This window comes from Rhinolophus sinicus, linkage group LG14 (genome assembly GCF_036562045.2).
Source record: "Rhinolophus sinicus isolate RSC01 linkage group LG14, ASM3656204v1, whole genome shotgun sequence".
Classification (NCBI taxonomy): domain Eukaryota; kingdom Metazoa; phylum Chordata; class Mammalia; order Chiroptera; family Rhinolophidae; genus Rhinolophus; species Rhinolophus sinicus.
Genome location: NC_133763.1, coordinates 28468756 through 28488741, shown reverse-complemented (window position 1 = coordinate 28488741; position 19986 = coordinate 28468756). Strand labels below are relative to the sequence as shown.

At 42.7% G+C, this 19986-nt stretch overlaps 1 protein-coding gene across 1 annotated transcript; it reads right to left on the bottom strand.

The window, feature by feature from the left end:
- Positions 1-268: 268 nt before the first annotated feature.
- CEBPD (CCAAT enhancer binding protein delta) lies at positions 269-1797 on the bottom strand. Its single transcript, XM_019716804.2, has one exon. The coding sequence runs from the start codon at positions 1493-1495 to the stop codon at positions 674-676; it is 822 nt and encodes a 273-aa protein (XP_019572363.1). The 5' UTR covers positions 1496-1797; the 3' UTR covers positions 269-673.
- Positions 1798-19986: the final 18189 nt, after the last annotated feature.

Sequence of the window (19986 nt, the reverse complement as noted above, 5' to 3'; positions counted from 1 at the left end):
AAGGCTGCCAGCTTAACGTGAACGTAGCCGTGCTTCGCTGATCTTAGGCAAGTTAAATAAAACCTTTGGAGATAGACTTTGACATGCTTCAAAAGCAAAGCAGACCCTCTCTTCTAAGATGCTTGGTTTTCCCTGGGGAGGGGAGAACCACACCTGTGTCCCGCGCGGACCCCCAGGTGCCAAGTTAAACTCCTGGTATTGGAATGCGCCCTTTCCCCAGCGGGGTCCTGGAGCCCCCAGTGTGCAGGAATCACTGTAAATACCGGAATCGGGAGGTTTTAAATGCTTCTTTATTCTTACAAATACTGTAAAAATTATTATAAAAAAGTGAGCATGCTCAGTGTTTTCCTCTTATCTACAATACAAAGAGTTGTATGAAAAGTCTTTTTAAAAAAACACACAAATGTACCTTAGCTTCATCGATAGGAGTAAAATGTAGAAAAGGCTACCATTATAAAAATAATTTAAGGGAAAATAAACACGTATAGCTTCTGTCGAAGTTCAGTGGCAGTTAAGTCCAGGCTGTAGCTTCCTTTCACTCACGTCCCTAAGAAACTGCAGCCGGCGCCCTGCGGCTTTCGTGGCATCCGGGCAGGGCTTCGGTCTGGGCCCGTCGGGTCTGAGGTATAGGTGGTTGGTGAGTCTCCCCTCCGTCCCCCCCTTCGGCCGCGCGTTACCGGCAGTCTGCTGTCCCGGAGGCCGGCAGGAAAGGCGGGCTGGGAAGCTGCTTGAAGAACTGCCGGAGGCCGGCCAGGTCTCGCGTAAGCTGCTCCACGCGCTGGTGCAGCTTCTCGTTCTCCGCCGACAGCTCCACCAGCTTCTGCTGCATCTCCTGGTTGCGCCGTTTGGCCTTGTCGCGGCTCTTGCGCACGGCAATGTTGTTGCGCTCGCGCCGCTGCCGGTACTCCGTACTGCCGCGGTCTGGGCCCCTCTTGCCGGCGCCCTTCTCCCGGGCCAGGCCCGGCGCGGGGCTCGTCCCCGGGCTGCAGCGCGGCGGCTCCGGCGACGTGGGTGGTGTGGGTTGCGCGGCAGCCGCCAGGCTCACCACTGTCTGCGCGCAGGCGGCCACCTGCGCGGGCAGCAGCGAGCCGGGCGCGTCGCTGTCTCCCCAGTCGGGCTCGCGTTTGAGCGGTCGCGTAGCGGCGGGGCCGGAACCTGGGGGTCGCGCGAGGCCGCCAGGCAGCAGCTCCAGGGCGCCCGAGCCGGTGCCCGCCGCACCCGCCTTGTGATTGCTGTTGAAGAGGTCGGCGAAGAGCTCGTCGTGGCACAGCTCCAAGGTGGGCACGGCGGCCATGGAATCGATGTAGGCGCTGAAGTCGATGGCGCTCTCGTCGTCGTACATCGCCGGGGCAGAGGCGCCCAGCTCGGCCAGGCCCCCCGGCTCGGTCACGCGGCCCGGCTTGGCCGCCCGGCCCGGCTCGTAGAAGGGCACGGGCTCCGCAGGCCAGGGCGCGACGCGCGCCGAGCAGTCCAAACTGAAGAGGGCGGCACTCATGGCGGCGTGCGCCCGCGCTCCGTGTTCCAACGCGGCTGTCACAGCGCGAGGCCTGGCCCGCCGCTTTTTCTAGCCCAGGCCGACGTGCAGGCCCCGCCCCGGCACCAGAGCTGCGGGGGCGCGCCGGGGCCGCCGGGAGGGGTAGCGGCGGGCGCGGCGCCCTACCTCCACCCGGTCTTGGAGCCGCCCCTAGAATCTTCCCCCACCGCCCTCCTTGGTACACCCCGGAGCTCCCCCCAAGCCGGGGCGTGAGAGAAGGGGCGCGTGCTTCCTTCCCCGCCCTCGGCTGGAGAAGATCTGCTGGGAATGACCCTCCCTCTACCCGCACTGCGGGTCCTTTTCTCCGTCCTATTGGTGGGATTTGGAACCTCTTCGCCTTTCGGAGTGGGGAGTGAAATCAAAACCAGAACTTGGCCGCGGCGCGCGTGTCCCGGGCCGGTTCCCATAATCAGAGGATAGGAAGGAGACCGGGGGAGGGCGATTGAGGGGGAGAACAGCGCACGGGAGAATGTGGCAGATGTCGTCGTAGGGAACCCGGTCCGTTCGGCTGGGAGGGCGCAATGGGATCTGCCTCCACCCACTCGCTCGCGAGCCTCGCACATTTCAGGGAATTCGGGGGCTTATTTAGACATCCTCCTCGGAGTTTCTGTGGTCCACCCGGCCCTGGGGGTCGAGACTCGGCCTCGCGGCTGGTGCTTCCTGATAGAGGGGATGGCAGGACAGAGCGAAGGGGGAAGAGGTGTCGCGTCGCAGTGTCCAAGCCGCCGGCCACCCGAAATGCACTCGGTTCCAGTGCGCGGATGATGGGTCAGGTTCGGCGGCTGTTTCCGAACCCCGCAAGCCCCAAGGGCCAGAGGAACCCTCAGCAGCTCCCAGCGTCCTGCCATCTTGTGGCGGTACCTTGCTTCATTCCTATTTTTAGTTCCAGGCTCTTTTTTTTTCTGTTCAACATTCCAAAAAGAAATGCTTTAAAGCAGTCAGGTCCTCGTTAGGAGAAAGATAAGATTTATACTAGTAGATCAGACGGGGTGTTAAGCTCTTCACGTTGTAAAAATGCATGAAAAGACAGTATGGATTGGTTTTGTTCCTTAAGTTCCCTGAAATTTGGGACAGGCATTTCTGGTCAACTCATTTATTAAATCACTGTCGCTATTCAGACCTGGCCTCCATCTCACATCTGTTCTTGGCTTAGGCCTTTCATTCACCAGACTGGATCCAAACACCAAATGCTCACAAACTGCTGCTGGAGTTTCTGCAGTCAATTCCAGAGGTAATTTCTAATGATGCTCTATGGGATATTTAATAGGTTTTCTAGGACAATCATATTGCTTTAGAATTACTCAGGATACACGATGTTGATGTTATACTATTAATTATCTATTAAAGATAAAACTCAGGAACATATAGTGTGGGTCTGTACACACTTAGAGAAAAGGCCTAGGACAAATTTCGTAGTTATTGTTTATTTAGGAAACCATAAAAACACTATTAAAGCCTTTCCCAATTAATTAGAAAAGGAAATATACATATTTATGCGGAAGAACCATATTCTCAAAAATAATTCAGTGAGATGATTAGTACATTCAGAATAATCAGAGTAAACATATTTACTAAGACGAAGTTGAGGTTACAAGGTAATGCTATTGAAGAAAAACATGAGAATGTCCTTTGATATTTTGGGATTGAGCTTGAAAAGATGCTAGGCCTACATTTTTATAATATGTTAGCCAGTAATTAAACATCACTTTTCTTTTTTTTAAGATTTTGTTGGGGAAAAGGAACAGGACTTTATTGGGGAACAGTGTGTACTTCCAGGACTTTTTTTCCAAGTCAAGTTGTTGTCCTTTCAATCTTAGTTGTGGAGGGCGCAGCTCAGCTCCAGGTCTAGTTTCCGTTGTTAGTTGCAGGGGGCGCAGCCCACCATCCCTTGCAGGAGTCAAACTGGCAACCTTGAGTTGAACTGGCAACCTTGTGGTTGAGAGCCCACTGGCCCATGTGGGAAACTAACCAGCAGCCTTCGGTGTTAGGAGAATGGAGCTCCAACCGCCTGAGCCACCGGGCCAGCCCTGAAAATCACTTTTAGATTTAAGAATTTTCTTCCTTTTTCCAGAAAGAGGGAGAGGAGCCGTCATAGATCCGTAAAAGTGGGTTTGCTGTGAGGGCAAATTAAAGTCTTTTTTAAAAAATAATAAAATGATTCAAAGTTTCATTTGTGTGACAGTAGTTGTTCATAGGCATTTCTTGAATGTCACCCCTTACTATCCTTTCCTAACTCTACTAATAATTTATTCAAGGTAAATACAAAGTTGTTCTTAAACATTTCTCATTGTTAGAGATCTGTTTCAGTTTGAGACTTCTTCAGCATTCCAGTTGGAACCTTGTGATTCCTCCATGTTTACATGGACATTCCAATGTTGAGGACAGGTGAGTTGTACATGGGGACTTTCTAAACACATCAGTCTTTAAAAATTAAGGAGGTTCAAAATGCTTAAAATGTGTTCTAGTATTGTTCAGTGCTATCAGGATTAGAAAGTCAATTTTGGTTTTTTCCTACTCATTCATAACTCAGTTCTAATGTGGGGTCATTTTTGGATCTTCATGTGGTGCGAGAACAGATCTCCAAATTAAAATCTAAAATAATGAAAATGTTTTTTGAGCAGTGCTTCCTAAAATTTAAAAATGGAGTTTTAAGAGGAGGAAAACTTTGTTGACTTTAACGCTCTTTTCAGATTATTATTCTCAATTATCAGATTAATACTTTTGTTAACTGTCTGCCTTAGGGCTAGTTTTAACTATGGTGTCTTTTCATGTGTTCTTTGTCAGAGAATAATAAGGTTACAAATACAGATTTTTGGATACACCTTTTTCCCAATGTATGAGTTTGAAAAAGGGAGGACAAGGGCCAAAAGAAACCCAATGGGTGTCGGGAGTCACCCATCCCTCGTACTGTTAAAGCCTGTATATTTTATTAAAAACCTACCAAATGGGTAAACATTTCTGCATTAGCTTCAGCCTCTGGAATTTAAGAGGCCAAGCCCCCAGATTACAAAGCAGCCAGAGCTGAGAACAGGTGATTTTGTGGGTCAGGTGTCCAAATACTTGCTAACCTTCCCAGTAATAAAAATACAAAGGAGAAGCAATTTGTCTTTCCAGCCTATATTTTTGTCAAGTGGATTAATTCTTCCCTTAGCCCACACCTATCATCCCTGCTTACTGCCTCCCTGCCACAGCCCAGGCACCTCCTAGGTGGCACTTCAATTATGCTTGCTCATCCAGGAAGGGAACAGCAGGTTTGCACTGTCACAGTCTGTTCTCTCCATCCAATCCTTTCCTCAGGTGGTTGCCAAGAGAGCTCTGAAGAGGAAGGCGCCATCACATTACTCTGTTGTGTAAAATATTTGAACGATTCTTTGCCAAGAGAATGGAGTTTCAGTTTTTAAGTATGAGCCCTCCACAGCCCACTTCTTTAAATCCATTTCCTACCACAAACAACTGATGCCCAACTTAACTCTGAATACCCCCACTAACAGCCCTACTTGGCCCTTGTGTGTGACGGTGATGGTCCTGCTTAGAGCACTCTTCCTCCCCTCTGCTACTTGGCTGGCAGTAACCTTCCATCTGCTAAAGCACTGATCGAATGGCACCTCTCTGTTGCTTTCCATTACTTACTTTAGCCAAATGAATCATTTCCTCATCTGGTTTCGCAGAAAAAAATACATCCCATATAGTACCAATTTTTAAATGCACATTTTTTTTTCATATTTTGTTAAAATTAGGATACATATGATAATCGCTTTGGCTAAGTTATGATGTTTGGCATTGCCTGTATATAGATGTCATTGTCTGGGGATGATAGTGGAGAACTCTCTTAAGAAATTCTACATTACCACCAACTCTCTGACAACAGAGAGCAGCATTGCGTATAAAACCCAAACATGAACAATTCTGAGTTTAAAAGTAATTCAGAGAAGTGAACATGAAGAAGTCTAGGAATATCTTAAGCAATATACCTGGCTTATATTTTCTTGTTTACATATGCATAAGAATGATATATTAAAATCAATGTCTAAAGGATTTTTTCTTTACGTGATTACAAAAGAGTGATTTTAAGAAAATGAAAGGAGCAAAGTCACCAAAATGGTGGAGGAGGGCTCTGTCCCTTCTCAATAACAACTGACAAAAACTGTCAGAATCAACTTTCATAGTACTCTGGAAACTGGCCAAAAACTTACAACAACCAGAAGAAAGCATAATGAAGAAAGAAGCTGCTGTATTGTAATAAAAGTTCTGTGGCATTTTAATTTGCCTGCTTGCTGTTCCCCATTTTCTAGATTACTGACAGTCATGAATATAGCAGTGAAATCATGGTGCAGGTTACTAGTGCCAGAGGGAGCAATGCAGACTCTAGTCTCAGCAAACAGGTTACATGTTTGGACCTGTCCGGTGGCTCCCTGAAGGACCAGAGCAAGGGGTGGCATTTGAGCATTTGCTGAAAGCACTAATGGGAAAAACTACTGGCTGTAGAAACCTAGGGCAAGCAATAGAAAGACCAAAAAACCTGGGAAGGAAGTGTTTGGAAAAGGTAGTATGTGGAGAATGAGGGCTTTGAAAAGCTACTGCATATACTGAGGAGTCATGAAGTCCACATGCATGCCCAAGTTGGATTGCATGCTTAGAAAAGGACCAAGAGACCTTGATCTTTCACTTCTGGCTGACCTTAAGCCTCCACTCATCAAATGAAAGCTAATGCAGAATTATAAACAGCTTGGCTTTAAAGGAAAACCAGTCTGCAAAAACTGGAAGAGTAGTCTTTTTTTTCTCCACATATCTATATGGCTAAGCAAATGTATATGCATTTTAGGAAAGTAAAAAATGATTAAAATTGTAATGCTCGATATATATCTATAACAGAAGATGACTACAAGTCATATTCGACTTCTGCAATTACAAGAGGTGCTCAAAGTGGTTACCATCAGTGTAATTTTAATAGTTTTTTCCTTTCTTAAAATGTGCATACATTTTTTTGGTACCCTCTGTGTATATATATTTTTGCTTCAGGCTTTTAAGGTAACTCTATTATGACACTAGCTGACCACCAAGCTAATGAGACACAGATTTTAATGGCTACACACAACAAAGAATACATACATTTTAAAAACGGTTTTGAAAAGTCACTAAACAAACAATAACAGTCCAAAGCAAACATCAATATAAAACCATGAGGAGAGGAGAAAATCTGATTTCCAGAATTGCCACATTATAATATTCAAAATGCAACAAAAAAAATTTATGAGGCAAGCAAACAATAAGAAAGTATGACTCATTCACAGGAAAGAAAGAAAATAGTGTCCCTGAGGAAGTCCAGATATTGCACTTAACTAGGCAAAAACTAAATCACCTGTTTTAAATGTGCTCAAACTATGGACAAAGAATTAAAGGAAACCAGGAAAATGATGTATCGTCAAATAGAGAATGGCAATACAGGTTTAGATATTATCAGTAGGAACCAAATTCTAAAGCTGAAATTAAATTAAACCTTCACTAAAGGCTTACAACAGCAGAACTGAACAGCAGAAGAAAGACTCAGCAAACTTGACTATAGGACAATTCAAATTATCCAATCAGAGAAGCATAAAAAGAAAAGAATAAAGAAAAGTGAACAGAATCTAAGGGACTTGTGACACACCACCAAACATACTAACATATGCATAGCATAATGAGAGTCCCAGAAAGGGAGGGGGAGGGAGAGAGAGAAATTGGCAAAAGAATATCTGAAGAAATAATGACCAAAACTTCCCCAAATTTTATGACAGACATGAATCTACACAGCCAAGAAGCCCAACAATTACCAAGAAGAATAAAGTCAAAGAGGTCCCCAAGAAAGATCATAGTCAAATTGTGAAAAGCCAAACACCAAGAGAGAATCTTGAAAGCATCAAGAGTGAAGAAGCTCATCACAAGCAAGAGATCTTCAATAAGATCAACAGCCAATTTCACCTCAGACACTATGGAAGCCAGGAGTAGTGTGATTAAAGAAAAATATGTCAACAAAGAATTTATATCCTACAAAGATGAAGGGGAAATTAAGAGATTCCCAGATAAACAAAAACTGAAGAAGTATTTTGTAGGTCCACTCTACAAGAATCCTCAAAGGGAGTCCTTCAGGCTAAAATGAAAGGACAGGAGGAAAAAATGGCGGCGTGAGGTGAGCCTCTGTAAAGCTCCCCTGAAATTTACAACGAATCAAACAACAAAAACTCCACAAAGGACTCCCTGCACAGCACACAGGCAACACGAAGAGGCCCACTACCGACTGAAATCACCTACAGGTGGGAGATTCGCGCGAGTGGAGGGAGGAGGAAAGGGAGAAGTGCGCGGAGACGGAGCCGCGCGGACGGAGGACGCAGACCTAGCTCAGTGCGCTGAGCTCGCTGCTCCCCGGAACTACTGCAGCTGCGGGAGATCGGACTGCTAGGGCTCCGCTTGTGGCCCACAGGGCTGAGGGGACAGCATATAACACGGCTGAACCCAACGCTCACGGCAGAGACCTCGGAGAAAAGACTGAGGGAAAAAGGCTGAAAACGGTGGTTTAAGCCCACACTGCCGAGCAGAGAACGGAGCCTTAGGCACTGAGACTAGCCGCCCCCTCCCACCCCTCCCAGAGCTCGCCCCGCCCCCACCTGCCCGGTGCTAGAAGTGAAACAGTAGCAGTGTCAGATCAAAACAACAGAAAATTTGCTATTTTGAGAACTGTGTACCGCAGACACAAATTCACAGCCCAACTAGTTCCAGCAAAGGGGAGAGAGCTGTGGAAGCAGGATCGGCTGTGGTGGTGGTCGCCGCCATTGCTCTGGGCCACCTCTCACAACTCACCCCGCCCCTGACCCCACCTATCTGGGCGGATCCCTGCAGGAGTAAACAGAACTGCTGAAATATACGGGCTCTGAATCAGGAGCTGGAAGAGCTTTGGAACATCAAAAGCTCTCCGCATACCCACCGGGACACTGCGCCCTGTGACCTAGACAAACTATTAATAGAGGAGAAGCCCGTCTCCCAGGGAATCCCCCCATTGTGTGAGAAGTTGGAATAGTGCAGAGAAAACATAGCACTACTGTGTGGGAGAAGAAAAATAAGTTGCAGTTGGAGAAATAATAAAACATTCTACCAACAAGTACTGGCAAACAAAAGAAAGACCGCTTTCTATCAACCTGTTGCAGAAGTCACTCCTGTAGATGTCTAGGAAGAGAAATAGTAAACCAGTAATCGCCATGAATAACCAAGGCAACAAGATAGCTCAGAAAGAAAGTGAAAAATCTCCAGAGAAGGCACTTAAAGATACAGAAATATGTGACTTAAATGACAGAGAATTCAAGATTGCAGTTCTGAAAAAACTCAACGAGATACAAGAAAACACAGATAGGCAGTTAAAGGAACTCAGAAACTCAATCAAAGAACAGCATGAGCATTTTACGAAAGAGATTGAAATCTTAAAAAAGAACCAAATAGAATTTCTGGAGATTAAGAACTCAATAGAAGAAATTAAGAATGAAATAACCAGCTTAGGTAGTAGAGTTGACCAGATGGAGGAAAGAATCAGTGACATCGAAGATAGAAACCTGGAAATGACACAGAGAGAAGAAGAAAGAGACTTAATACTTAAAAGAAATGAAAGAACTCTACAAGAACTTTCTGACTCCATCAGAAAGAGCAATATAAGAATAATGGGCATACCAGAAGGAGAAGAAAGAGAGAAGGGAACAGAGAATATATTCAAACAAACTGTCGATCAGAAATTCCCAAATTTGTGGACAGAACTGGAACCTCGAATCCAAGAAGCAAATAGAACACTTAGTTACCTCAATCCCAACAGGCCTTCTCCAAGGCACATTGTATTGAAGCTGTCTAAAATCAACGACAAAGAAAGACTCCTCAAGGCAGCCAGGGAAAAGAAGACGGTAACTTACAAAGGAAAGCCCATTAGATTATCATCAGATTTTTCACCAGAAACTCTACAAGCCAGGAGAGAGTAGAACCAAATATTCAAACTACTGAAAGAGAGAAATCATGAGCCAAGAATAATATATCCAGCAAAGATATCCTTTAGATATGAAGGAGGAATAAAGACCTTTCCAGACATACAGAAGCTGAGGAATTTTCTAATACACGACCTGCACTACAAGAAATACTAAAGGAGGCTATTCGACCACCATCAACAGGGACAATTTGTGGCAACCAAAACTCAAAAAGGGGAGAGTAAAGGCCTGAACGGAATATGGGAATGGAGAAAGTAAGCGTGCTGAAGAAAATGGAATACTCTAAATATCAAACTTTCTTTTACATAAACTTAAGGGTAACCACTCAAAATAAATCCAGAATTGAAATATATACTGAAATAAAAGAAGAAACAGAGGAAACATCATAGAATACCACCACACAGAAATAATAGACAACAACAAAAGGCAAAGAAACAATGGAGACACAGCCTTACCAGAAAACTAAAGATAGAATGACAGGAAATCCTCACATATCAATAATCACCCTAAATGTAAATGGACTGAACTCACCAATAAAAAGGCACAGAGTAGCAGATTGGATCAAAAACTAAACCCAACCATATGCTGTCTCCAAGAGACACATCTCAGCTACAAGGACAAGCATAGACTCAAAGTGAAAGGGTGGAAATTGACACTCCAAGCAAATGGTACCCAGAGAAAATCAGGTGTAGCCATAATGATATCAGATGAAACAGACTTCAAGGTGAAAAAGATAACAAGAGACAAAGATGGACATTTCATAATGGTGAAGGGACTGTACAACAAGAAGACATAACAGTCATCAATATTTATGCCCCCAATCAGGGAGCACGAAATACACCAAGCAACTACTAACAGAACTAAAGGGAGAAATTGACCAAAACACAATTATACTAGGGGACTTAAATACATCATTGACAGCTATGGATAGATCATCCAAACAGAAAATAAATAACGAAATAGTAGCCCTAAATGACACATTAGATGAAATGGACATAATTGACATTTATAGAGCACTTCATCCTAAAACATCAGACTATACATTCTTTTCTAGTGTACATGGAACATTCTCAAGGATAGACCATATATTGGGACATAAAATCAGTCTCAACAAATTTAAGAAGATTGAAATCATACCATGCATATTCTCTGATCACAAGGCTTTGAAATTGGATATCAACTGTAAAAAGAAAGCGGAAAAACACAAATACATGGAGATTAAACAACATACTTTTAAAGAAGGACTGGGTCAAAGAAGAAATTAGAGGAGAGATCAAAAGATACATAGAAACAAATGACAATGAAAATACATCCTACCAAAATTTCTGGGATGCAGCAAAAGCAGTTTTAAGAGGAAATTTATCTCATTACAGGCCTATCTCAAGAAACAAGAAAACTCCCAAATAAATAACCTCATGTTACACCTTAAAGAACTAGAAAAAGAAGAACAAGTAAAACCCAAGGTCAGCAGAAGAAAGGAAATAATAAAATTAGAGCAGAACTAAATGAAATAGAGAACAAAAAGACAATAGAAAAAATTAATGTGACAAAGAGCTGGTTCTTTGAAAAGATTAACAAAATTGACAAACCCTTGGCTAGACTTACTAAGATAAAAAGAGAAGACACTGATTAACAAAATCAGAAAGCGTAAAAGGGAAGTTATCACGGACACCACAGAAATACAAAGGATCATCCAAGAATACTATGAAGGACTATATGCCACCAAATTCAACAACCTAGAAGAAATGGACAAGTTCTTAGAAACATATAGCCTTCAAGGCTGAACCATGAAGAACTGGAAAATCTAAACAGACCGATCACCAATGTGAAATTGAATCAGTCATCCAAAACCTTCCCAAAAGCAAAAGTCCGGGACCAGATGGCTTCACTAGTGAATTCTACCAAACCTTCAAAGAGGATCTAATACCAATTCTGCACAAACTCTTCCAAAAAATTGAAGAAGAGACAGTACTCCCTAACTCATTTTATGAGGCCAACATTACCCTGATACCAAAACCGGGTAAGGACAGCACAAAAAAAGAACACTACAGACCAATATCTCTAATGAATACCGATGCAAAAATCCTAAATAAAATTCTAGCAAATCGAATACAACAATGCATTAAAAAGATTATTCATCACGACCAAGTGGGGTTCATCCCCGGGGCACAAGGATGTTTCAACATACGCAAATCCATCAATGTGATACATCACATAAACAAAATAAAGGACAAAAATCATAGGATTATATCAATTGATGCAGAAAAAGCATTTGACAAGATACAACATCCATTTATGATTAAAACACTTAATAAAATGGGTATAGAAGGAAAATACCTTAACATAATAAAGGCCATATATGACAAGCCCTCTGCTAATCTCATAATTAATGGAGAAAAGCTGAAGCCCTTTGCTCTACGTTCAGGAACACGACAGGGCTGTCCCCTATCACCTCTGCTTTTCAACATAGTGTTGGAAGTCCTTGCCAGAGCAATCAGGCAAGAGAAAGAAATAAAAGGCATGCAAATTGGGAATGAAGAAGTTAAATTATCACTCTTTGCAGATGACATGATGCTATATATAGAAAACCCTAAAGACTCCACCAAAAAGCTATTAGAAACAATCAACGAATACAGTAAAGTTGCTGGCTACAAAATCAACGCACAAAAGTCCATTGCCTTCCTATATACTAACAATGAAATCTCAGAAAAAGAAATACAAAAAACAATTCCTTTTGCAATTGCAGCAAAAAGAATAAAATACCTAGGAATAAACTTAACCAAGGATGTGAAAGACCTATATGCTGAAAACTATAAGACATTTTTGAAAGAAATTGAAGAAGACACAAAGAAATGGAAAGACATTCCGTGCTCATGGATTGGAAGAATCAACATAGTTAAAATGGCCATATTACCCAAAGCAATATACAGATTCAATGCAATCCCCATCAAAATCCCAATGGCATATTTTAAAGAAATAGAACAAAAAATCATCAGATTTGTTTGGAACCACAAAAGACCCCGAATAGCTAAAGCAATCTTAAGAAAAAAGAACTATAATGGAGGTATCACACTTCCTGACTTTGGCCTGTACTACAGGGCCACAATAATCAAAACAGCATGGTATTGGCAGAAAAACAGACACATAGACCAATGGAATAGAACTGAGAACCCAGAAATAAAACCACACAAATATGGACAGATAACTTTTGACAAAGAAGCTAAAAACATACAATGGAGCAAAGACAGCCTCTTCAATAAATGGTGCTGGGAGAATTGGATAGCCACGTGCAAAAGAATGAAACTGGACTGCTATTTGTCACCATGTACCAAAGTTAATTCAAAATGGATCAAAGACTTAAGCATAAGACCTGACACAATAAACTGCATAGAAGAAAACATAGGTACTAAACTTATGGAACTTGGGTTCAAAGAGCATTTTATGAACTTGACTCCAAAGGCAATGGAAGTAAAAGCTAAAATAAACGAATGGGACTATATGAAACTTAAAAGCTTCTGCACAGCAAAAGAAACCATTGACAAAATAAAGAGGCCACCAACTGAATGGGAGAAGATTTTTGCAAACAGTGCCTCCGATAAGGGGCTAGTATCCAGAATATACAAGGAACTCATGCAACTCAACAACAAAAAAACAAACAACCCAATTGAAAAATGGGCAGAGGACTTGAAGAGACATTTCTCCAAAGAGGACATACAAATGGCAAATAGACATATGAAAAAATGCTCAACATCACTAATCATCAGAGAAATGCAAATCAAAACCACAATGAGATATCACCTCACCCCAGTCAGAATGGCTATCATCAACAAGACAAATAGTAACAAATGTTGGAGAGGTTGTGGAGAAAATGGAACCCTCATACACTGTTGGTGGGAATGCAGACTGGTGCAGCCGTTATGGAAGGCAGTGTGGAGGTTCCTCAAAGAATTACGAATAGAATTGCCGTATGACCCAGCAATCCCTCTCCTGGGTATCTACCCAAAAAATCTGAAAACATTTAGAGATAAAGACACGTGTGCTCCAATGTTCATTGCAGCTTTGTTTACGGTGGCCAAGACATGGAAACAACCAAAATGTCCTTCGATAGATGAATGGATAAAGAAGTTGTGGTACATATACACAATGGAATACTATTCGGCAGTGAGAAAAGATGATATAGGAACATTTGTGACAACATGGATGGATCTTGAGAGAGTAATGCTGAGCGAAACAAGTCAGACAGAAAAAGCAGAGAACCATGTGATTTCACTGATATGTGGTATATAAACCAAAAACAACAAAAGAACAAGACAAACAAATGAGAAACAGAAACTCATAGACACGGACAAGAGTTTAGTGGTTGCCAGAGGGTAAGGGGGGTGGGGGGGGAGGTGAGGGTAAGGGGGATCGAATATATGGTGATGGAAGAACTGACTCTGGGTGATGAACATACAATGGGATTTATAGATGATGTAATACAGAATTGTACACCTGAAATCTATGTAATTTTACTAACAATTGTCACCCCAATAAATTTAATTAAAAAAAAAAAAATGAAAGGACACTACAGTAACTCAAAGACATATGAAGAAATAAAGACAGGTAAAAGTAACTACAGAGGTAAATATAAAAGACAGTGTTGTATTTTTGGTTTGTAAACCTTTCTTTAGTTTTGGTTTTAAAAGATAAAATGCATAGGAGTAACATCAGCAAAATGATGACATAAGACATTTTTCCTTTTTATCTCCCTTTTTAATCAATCACACCAACAAAAACCCATTGGTGGGTCTTTTAGGACCTAGCACCTTAATCCGCGGGACTAAGGAAGAGTCTCACCCACCAGTGCAGCTGGTATGAGACAGACAAATCTCTCAAACAGGCTACAGAAGAAGCAAAGCCAGGGAAACAACCTAAACCCCTTTCAATACTGTCAGGCAAAAATTGGGTGAGTGCTGACCTAGGCAGTCATGCATGAAAGTGAACTTGCAGAAGACAGCCATCCCACAGGGAGACACCACTGGAGGAAAAAAGGAAATAAAGATAAAAATTTGGTTGCAGTGGAGGCACTAAAAGAAACTTTCCCAGTATTGCCTCCCTCCATCACCACCAAAGAAACATTGAAGTAGGTGATTTGCCTGGCAGAAAAAAACCTCTCTTGCAGAGAAAAAGAAAGCAGTGAGTGAATGCCTGGATACCCCAATCATGCAGGAAACAGCTGGAAAAACCCATGTCTCTACCAACACCAAGAGTAATAAGTGGGAGATCTAGGTGGAGTAGGTAAATGCTATGCTCACCTCCTCCTATGACCGCATCAAAATTACAACTAAATTATAGAACAATCAACCTGGAGAACTATCTGAAGACAAGCTGAACAAAACTCCTATAACAAAGGATATAAAAAGGAAGCCATGTTGAGACTGGTACAAGGGGCGGAAAAGTGAAACAGGCTGGTTCTACATCCATGTGTGGTGTTTGAGAATCTGTAGGGCCATTTCAGCTGAAGAGCTGTCTGCTGAGGAGCGAGGGGTCCCACCCCCACACTGGGTACCCAGCCCAGGACGCCAATGCCAGAAAGAAGAGTCCCTACAACAGCTGGGTAAGAAAATAAATGGGGATCCCATCCCATCCTGGTGAGACAGGGGCTGCTAGAAACTTAGGCATCCTTTTAAAGGGTTGCACACAGTTCACTCACTCATAAGCACTCACCATAAGCTCCAGCAAAGTCACAGTAGCTTAAAAGGCTCCAGATACATATGGGGAGAAACTGAATTGTGTGGCTCCAAGGTGAGGGCCACCATTGTCCTTGAGTTGAACCCTCCCCACACAGTCTGGAGGGGCTGGCAGGAGTCAAATCTGAATCTGCATTAACTTGGTGAACATTGTTTCCACCACACATGATTCCCTGAGACCCCATTCCACCCAACTCATGGACTGCCCTTGGCTCTTTCAGTGGCTGCAAGCTTTCTTAAAAATTCTCTATGGTATAAAAGTCCCAGGCAAGTGGCTGCCTAAATGTTCCCTGTGCCTTTTACTGAGTAGCCCCAAGCCCAGCACAGGTGGCAGCTGCCCTCAGGTTGAAGGTTCGTTTCTTCTACATGCCTCCAAGAACAGCACATGCAGCTACCAACCACACGTAATAGTTTTCTAATTCCTACCAAGTGACCTAAGCCTGGAAATAGCAGCCTGCATCTGAGCCCCTCCCAAAAGGACCTAAACACAACACACCTGGTGGCCAGCTTCAGAACACAACAGAGGATCACCCAATTAGCTCCACAAATGGCACACCCAAAAAGTAGCCAGCACCAGAGCCCCACTGGGGCAAATCCTGCTCTGAGGACAGCTTCCACTGTGGTCATGACCAGTCCTCATGGCCAGTCAGCCTGAATGTCAACACAATCTACTGATGAGCCAACAGCAATTATGGTTCCACTGCAACAGGATAGCATAAACAATCCACATAAGGAACACTTCTGGAGAACCTGACACAGGTGACCAGAGAGACTGTGCCACTGGGCCCCATAAAACAGCTACTACATAAGGCCACCCTGCCAAGATTAGGAGATGTAGCAGATCTACATAATACATAGAAATAAACATAGGGAGTCAGCCAAAATCAGGAGACAAAGAAAGATGTCCCAAATGAAAGTACAGGACAAAACTCCAGAAAAAGTACTAAATGAAATGGAGGCAAGCAATCTACCAGATACAGAGTTTGAAACTCTAGTTATAAGGATGCTCAATGAACTTAGGGGAAGAATAGATCAACTAAGTGAGCACTTTAACAAAGAGATAGTACGCATAAAAAAAGGAGACAGGAAAAAAAAGAACCAGTTGGAAATGAAGAACACAATAACAAGAATTAACAGCAGATAAAATGAAGCAGAGGATCAAAACAGGGATTTGGATGACATGGTAACAGAAAACACCCAATCAGAACAGCAAAAAGAAAAAAGAATTTAAAAAATAAGAATAAGAGACCTCTCGGAAAACATCAAGCATACCAACATTTCATCATAAAAGTACCAGGAGAAGTGAGAGAAAAAGGGATTGAAACCTTTTTGAAGAAATAATAATGGAAAACTGGTGAAGGAACTAGACATACAAGTCCAGGAAGCACAGAGAGTCCCAAACAAGATAAACCCAAACAAACCCACACCAAGACACATCATAATGAAAATGCCAAAGGTTAAAGACAAAGAATCTGAAAAGCAGCATGAGAAAAGCAGTTAGTTACCTACAAGAAGCTCCCATAAGACTGTCAGTCGATTTCTTCATACACTTTGCAGTCCAGAAGAAATTGGAACAAAATATTCAAAGTGATGAAAAGCAAGGACCTACAATCAAGACTAAATACTCTGCCAAGTAAGACTATCATTTAGAAACAAAGGAGAGATAAAGAGCTTCCCAGAGAAGAAAAAGCTAAAGGAAGTCATCACCACCAAACCAGTATGAAAAAAATTTAAAGGGACTTCTTTAAGAAGAAGAAAGAGGGGTGGGGAAAGATCATAAATATGAATAAAAAACTAGCAATAACTACATACCTATCCATAATCACTTTAAATGTAAATGGATTAAATGCTCTAATCAAAAGACATAGGATGGCTGAATGGATAAAGAAAAAGAAGACCTATATATATGCTGTCTAAAAAAGTCTCATTTCAGATCAAAAGATACTCAGAGACTAAAAGTAAGGGATGGAAAAAAGTATTTCATGCAAATGGAAACAATAACAAAAAGCTGGGGCAGTAATACTTATATCAGATAACATAGACTTTCAAACAAAGGCTATAGGGCTGGCCCGGTGGCTCAGGCGGTTAGAGCTCCATGCTCCTAACTCCGAAGGCTGCCAGTTTGATTCCCACATGGGCCAGTGGGCTCTCAACCACAAGGTTACCGATTCAACTCCTCGAATCCCGCAAGGGATGGTGGGCTCCACCCCCTGCAACTAAGATTGAACACGGCACCTTGATCTGAGCTGCCTCCCGAATGGCTCAGTTGGTTGGAATGTGTCCTCTCAACCACAAGGTTGCCGGTTCGACTCCCGCAAGGGATGTGGGCTGTGCCCCCTGCAACTAGAAAATGGCAACTGGACCTGGAGCTGAGCTGCGCCCTCCACAACTAAAACTGAAAGGACAACAACTTGAAGCTGAACGGCACCCTCCACAACTAAGATTGAAAGGACAACAACTTGACTTTGAAAAAAGTCCTGGAAGTACACACTGTTCCCCAATGAAGTCCTATTCCCCTTCCCCAATAATTAAAAAAAAAAAAAAAAGGATATATAGCAAGAGACAAAGAAGGATGTCTGCATAATAATAAAGGAATCAATCTAACAAGAGGACATAAACCTGTAAACACTTATGCACGAGCACCTAAATTCACAAGCAAATATTGACATACACAATGGGAGAGGTTGACTGTAATACAGTAATTGTAGGGGACTTTAGCATCCATTGACATTGATGGATAAATCACACAGACAGAAAATCAGGGAGGAAACAGCAGCCTTAAATGACATAATACACCAGCTGAAATTAATTGATATTTTTAGAGCATTTTACCTCAGAGCAGCAGGATATATGAGTACATTCTTTTCAAGCACACATGAAACATTTTCCAGGATAGACCACATATTAGGCCACAACAAAAGTCTCAATAAATTTAAGAGATTGAAATCATACCAATGATCTTCTCCGACCACAATGGTATGAAACTAGAAATCCATTGCAAGAAAACTGAAAAACACAAAAACACAGAGGCTAAATAACATGCTACTAAACAATTAATAGGTAAACAGGATCAAGGAAGATATCAAAAGATACCTTGAGACAAATGATAATGAAAACAAAATAACCCCAAATCTATGGAACACAGTAAAAGTAATTCTAAAAGGGAAATTCACAGTAATACGTGTCTACCTCAAGAAATAAGAAAAATCTTAAATAAACAATCTAACCCTACACCTAAAGGAACTAGAAAAAGAACAACAAAGCCCAAAGGGAGCAGAGGAAAGAAATAATAAAGATCAGAATGGAAATGAAAAAAACAGTCTTAAAAAAAAGATAAATGATATCAAGAGCTGGTTTTTTGCAAAGATAAACAAAATTGATAAACTCTTAACCAGACTTATCAAAGAGAAAGAGAGAGAGAGAGAGAGAGAGGACCCAAATATAAAATCAGAAATGAAAGAGGAAGAATGACAACTGACACCAAAAATACAAATGAATATAAGAAAATACTGTGAATTATTATATGCCAATGAATTGGACAAACTGGAAGAAATGGATATATTCTAAGAAACATACAATCTTCCAAGACTGAGTTAAGAAGAAACAGAAAATCTGAACCAACCAATTACTACTAATGAAATGGAGGCAGTAAAAAAAAAAACACACACACAAAAAAAACTCCCAACAAACAAAAGTCCTATACCAGAGAGCTTCACAGGTGAATTTCACCATTCAAAGAAGAATTAACACTATCCTTATCAAACTATTCCAAAAATTTCAAAAGGAGGGAAGCACATTTTACGAGGCCAGCATTATCCTGATTCCAAACCAGACAAAGACATTACAAAAATATTACAGACGAATATCCTTGATGAATATAGATGCAAAAGTCCTCAACAAAAAATAAACAGGACTGTTCCGGAAAAATGGCGGTGTGAGGTGAGCCTCTGTAAAGCTCCCCTGGAATTTACAAAGAATCGAACAACAAAAACTCCACAAAGGACTCCCTGCACAGCAGACAGGCGACACGAAGAGGCCCACTACCGACTGAATCACCTACAGGTGGGAGATTCGCGCGAGTGGAGGGAGGAGGAAAGGGAGAGGCGCGCGGAGACGGAGCCCCGCGGGCGCAGGATGCAGACCTAGCTCAGTGCGCCGAGCTCGCTGCTTCCCGGAACTACCGCAGCTGCGGGAGAGGGAAGAACTCGGACTGCTAGGGCTCCGCTTATGGTCCACAGGGCTGAGGGGACAGCATATAACACGGCTGAACCCAACGCTCACGGCAGAGACCTCGGAGAAAAGACTGAGGGAAACAGGCTGAAAACGGTGGTTTAAGCCCGCAGTGCCGAGCAGAGAACGGAGCCTTGGGCACTGACACTGGCCGCCCCCTCCCTCCCCTCCCAGAGCTCGCCCCGCCCCCACCTGCCCGGTGCTAGAAGCGAAACAGTAGCAGTGTCAGATCAAAACAACAGAAAATTTGCTGTTTTGAGAACTGTGGACCGCAGACACAAATTCACAGCCCAACTAGTTCCAGCAAAGGGGAGAGAGCTGTGGAAGCAGGACCGGTTGTGGTGGTGGTCGCTGCCATTGCTCTGGGCCACCTCTCACAACTCACCGCGCCCCTGACCCCACCTATCAGGGCGGATCACTGCAGGAGTAAACAGAACTGCTGAAATATACGGGCTCTGAATCAGGAGCTGGAAGAGCTTTGGAACATCAAAAGCTCTCC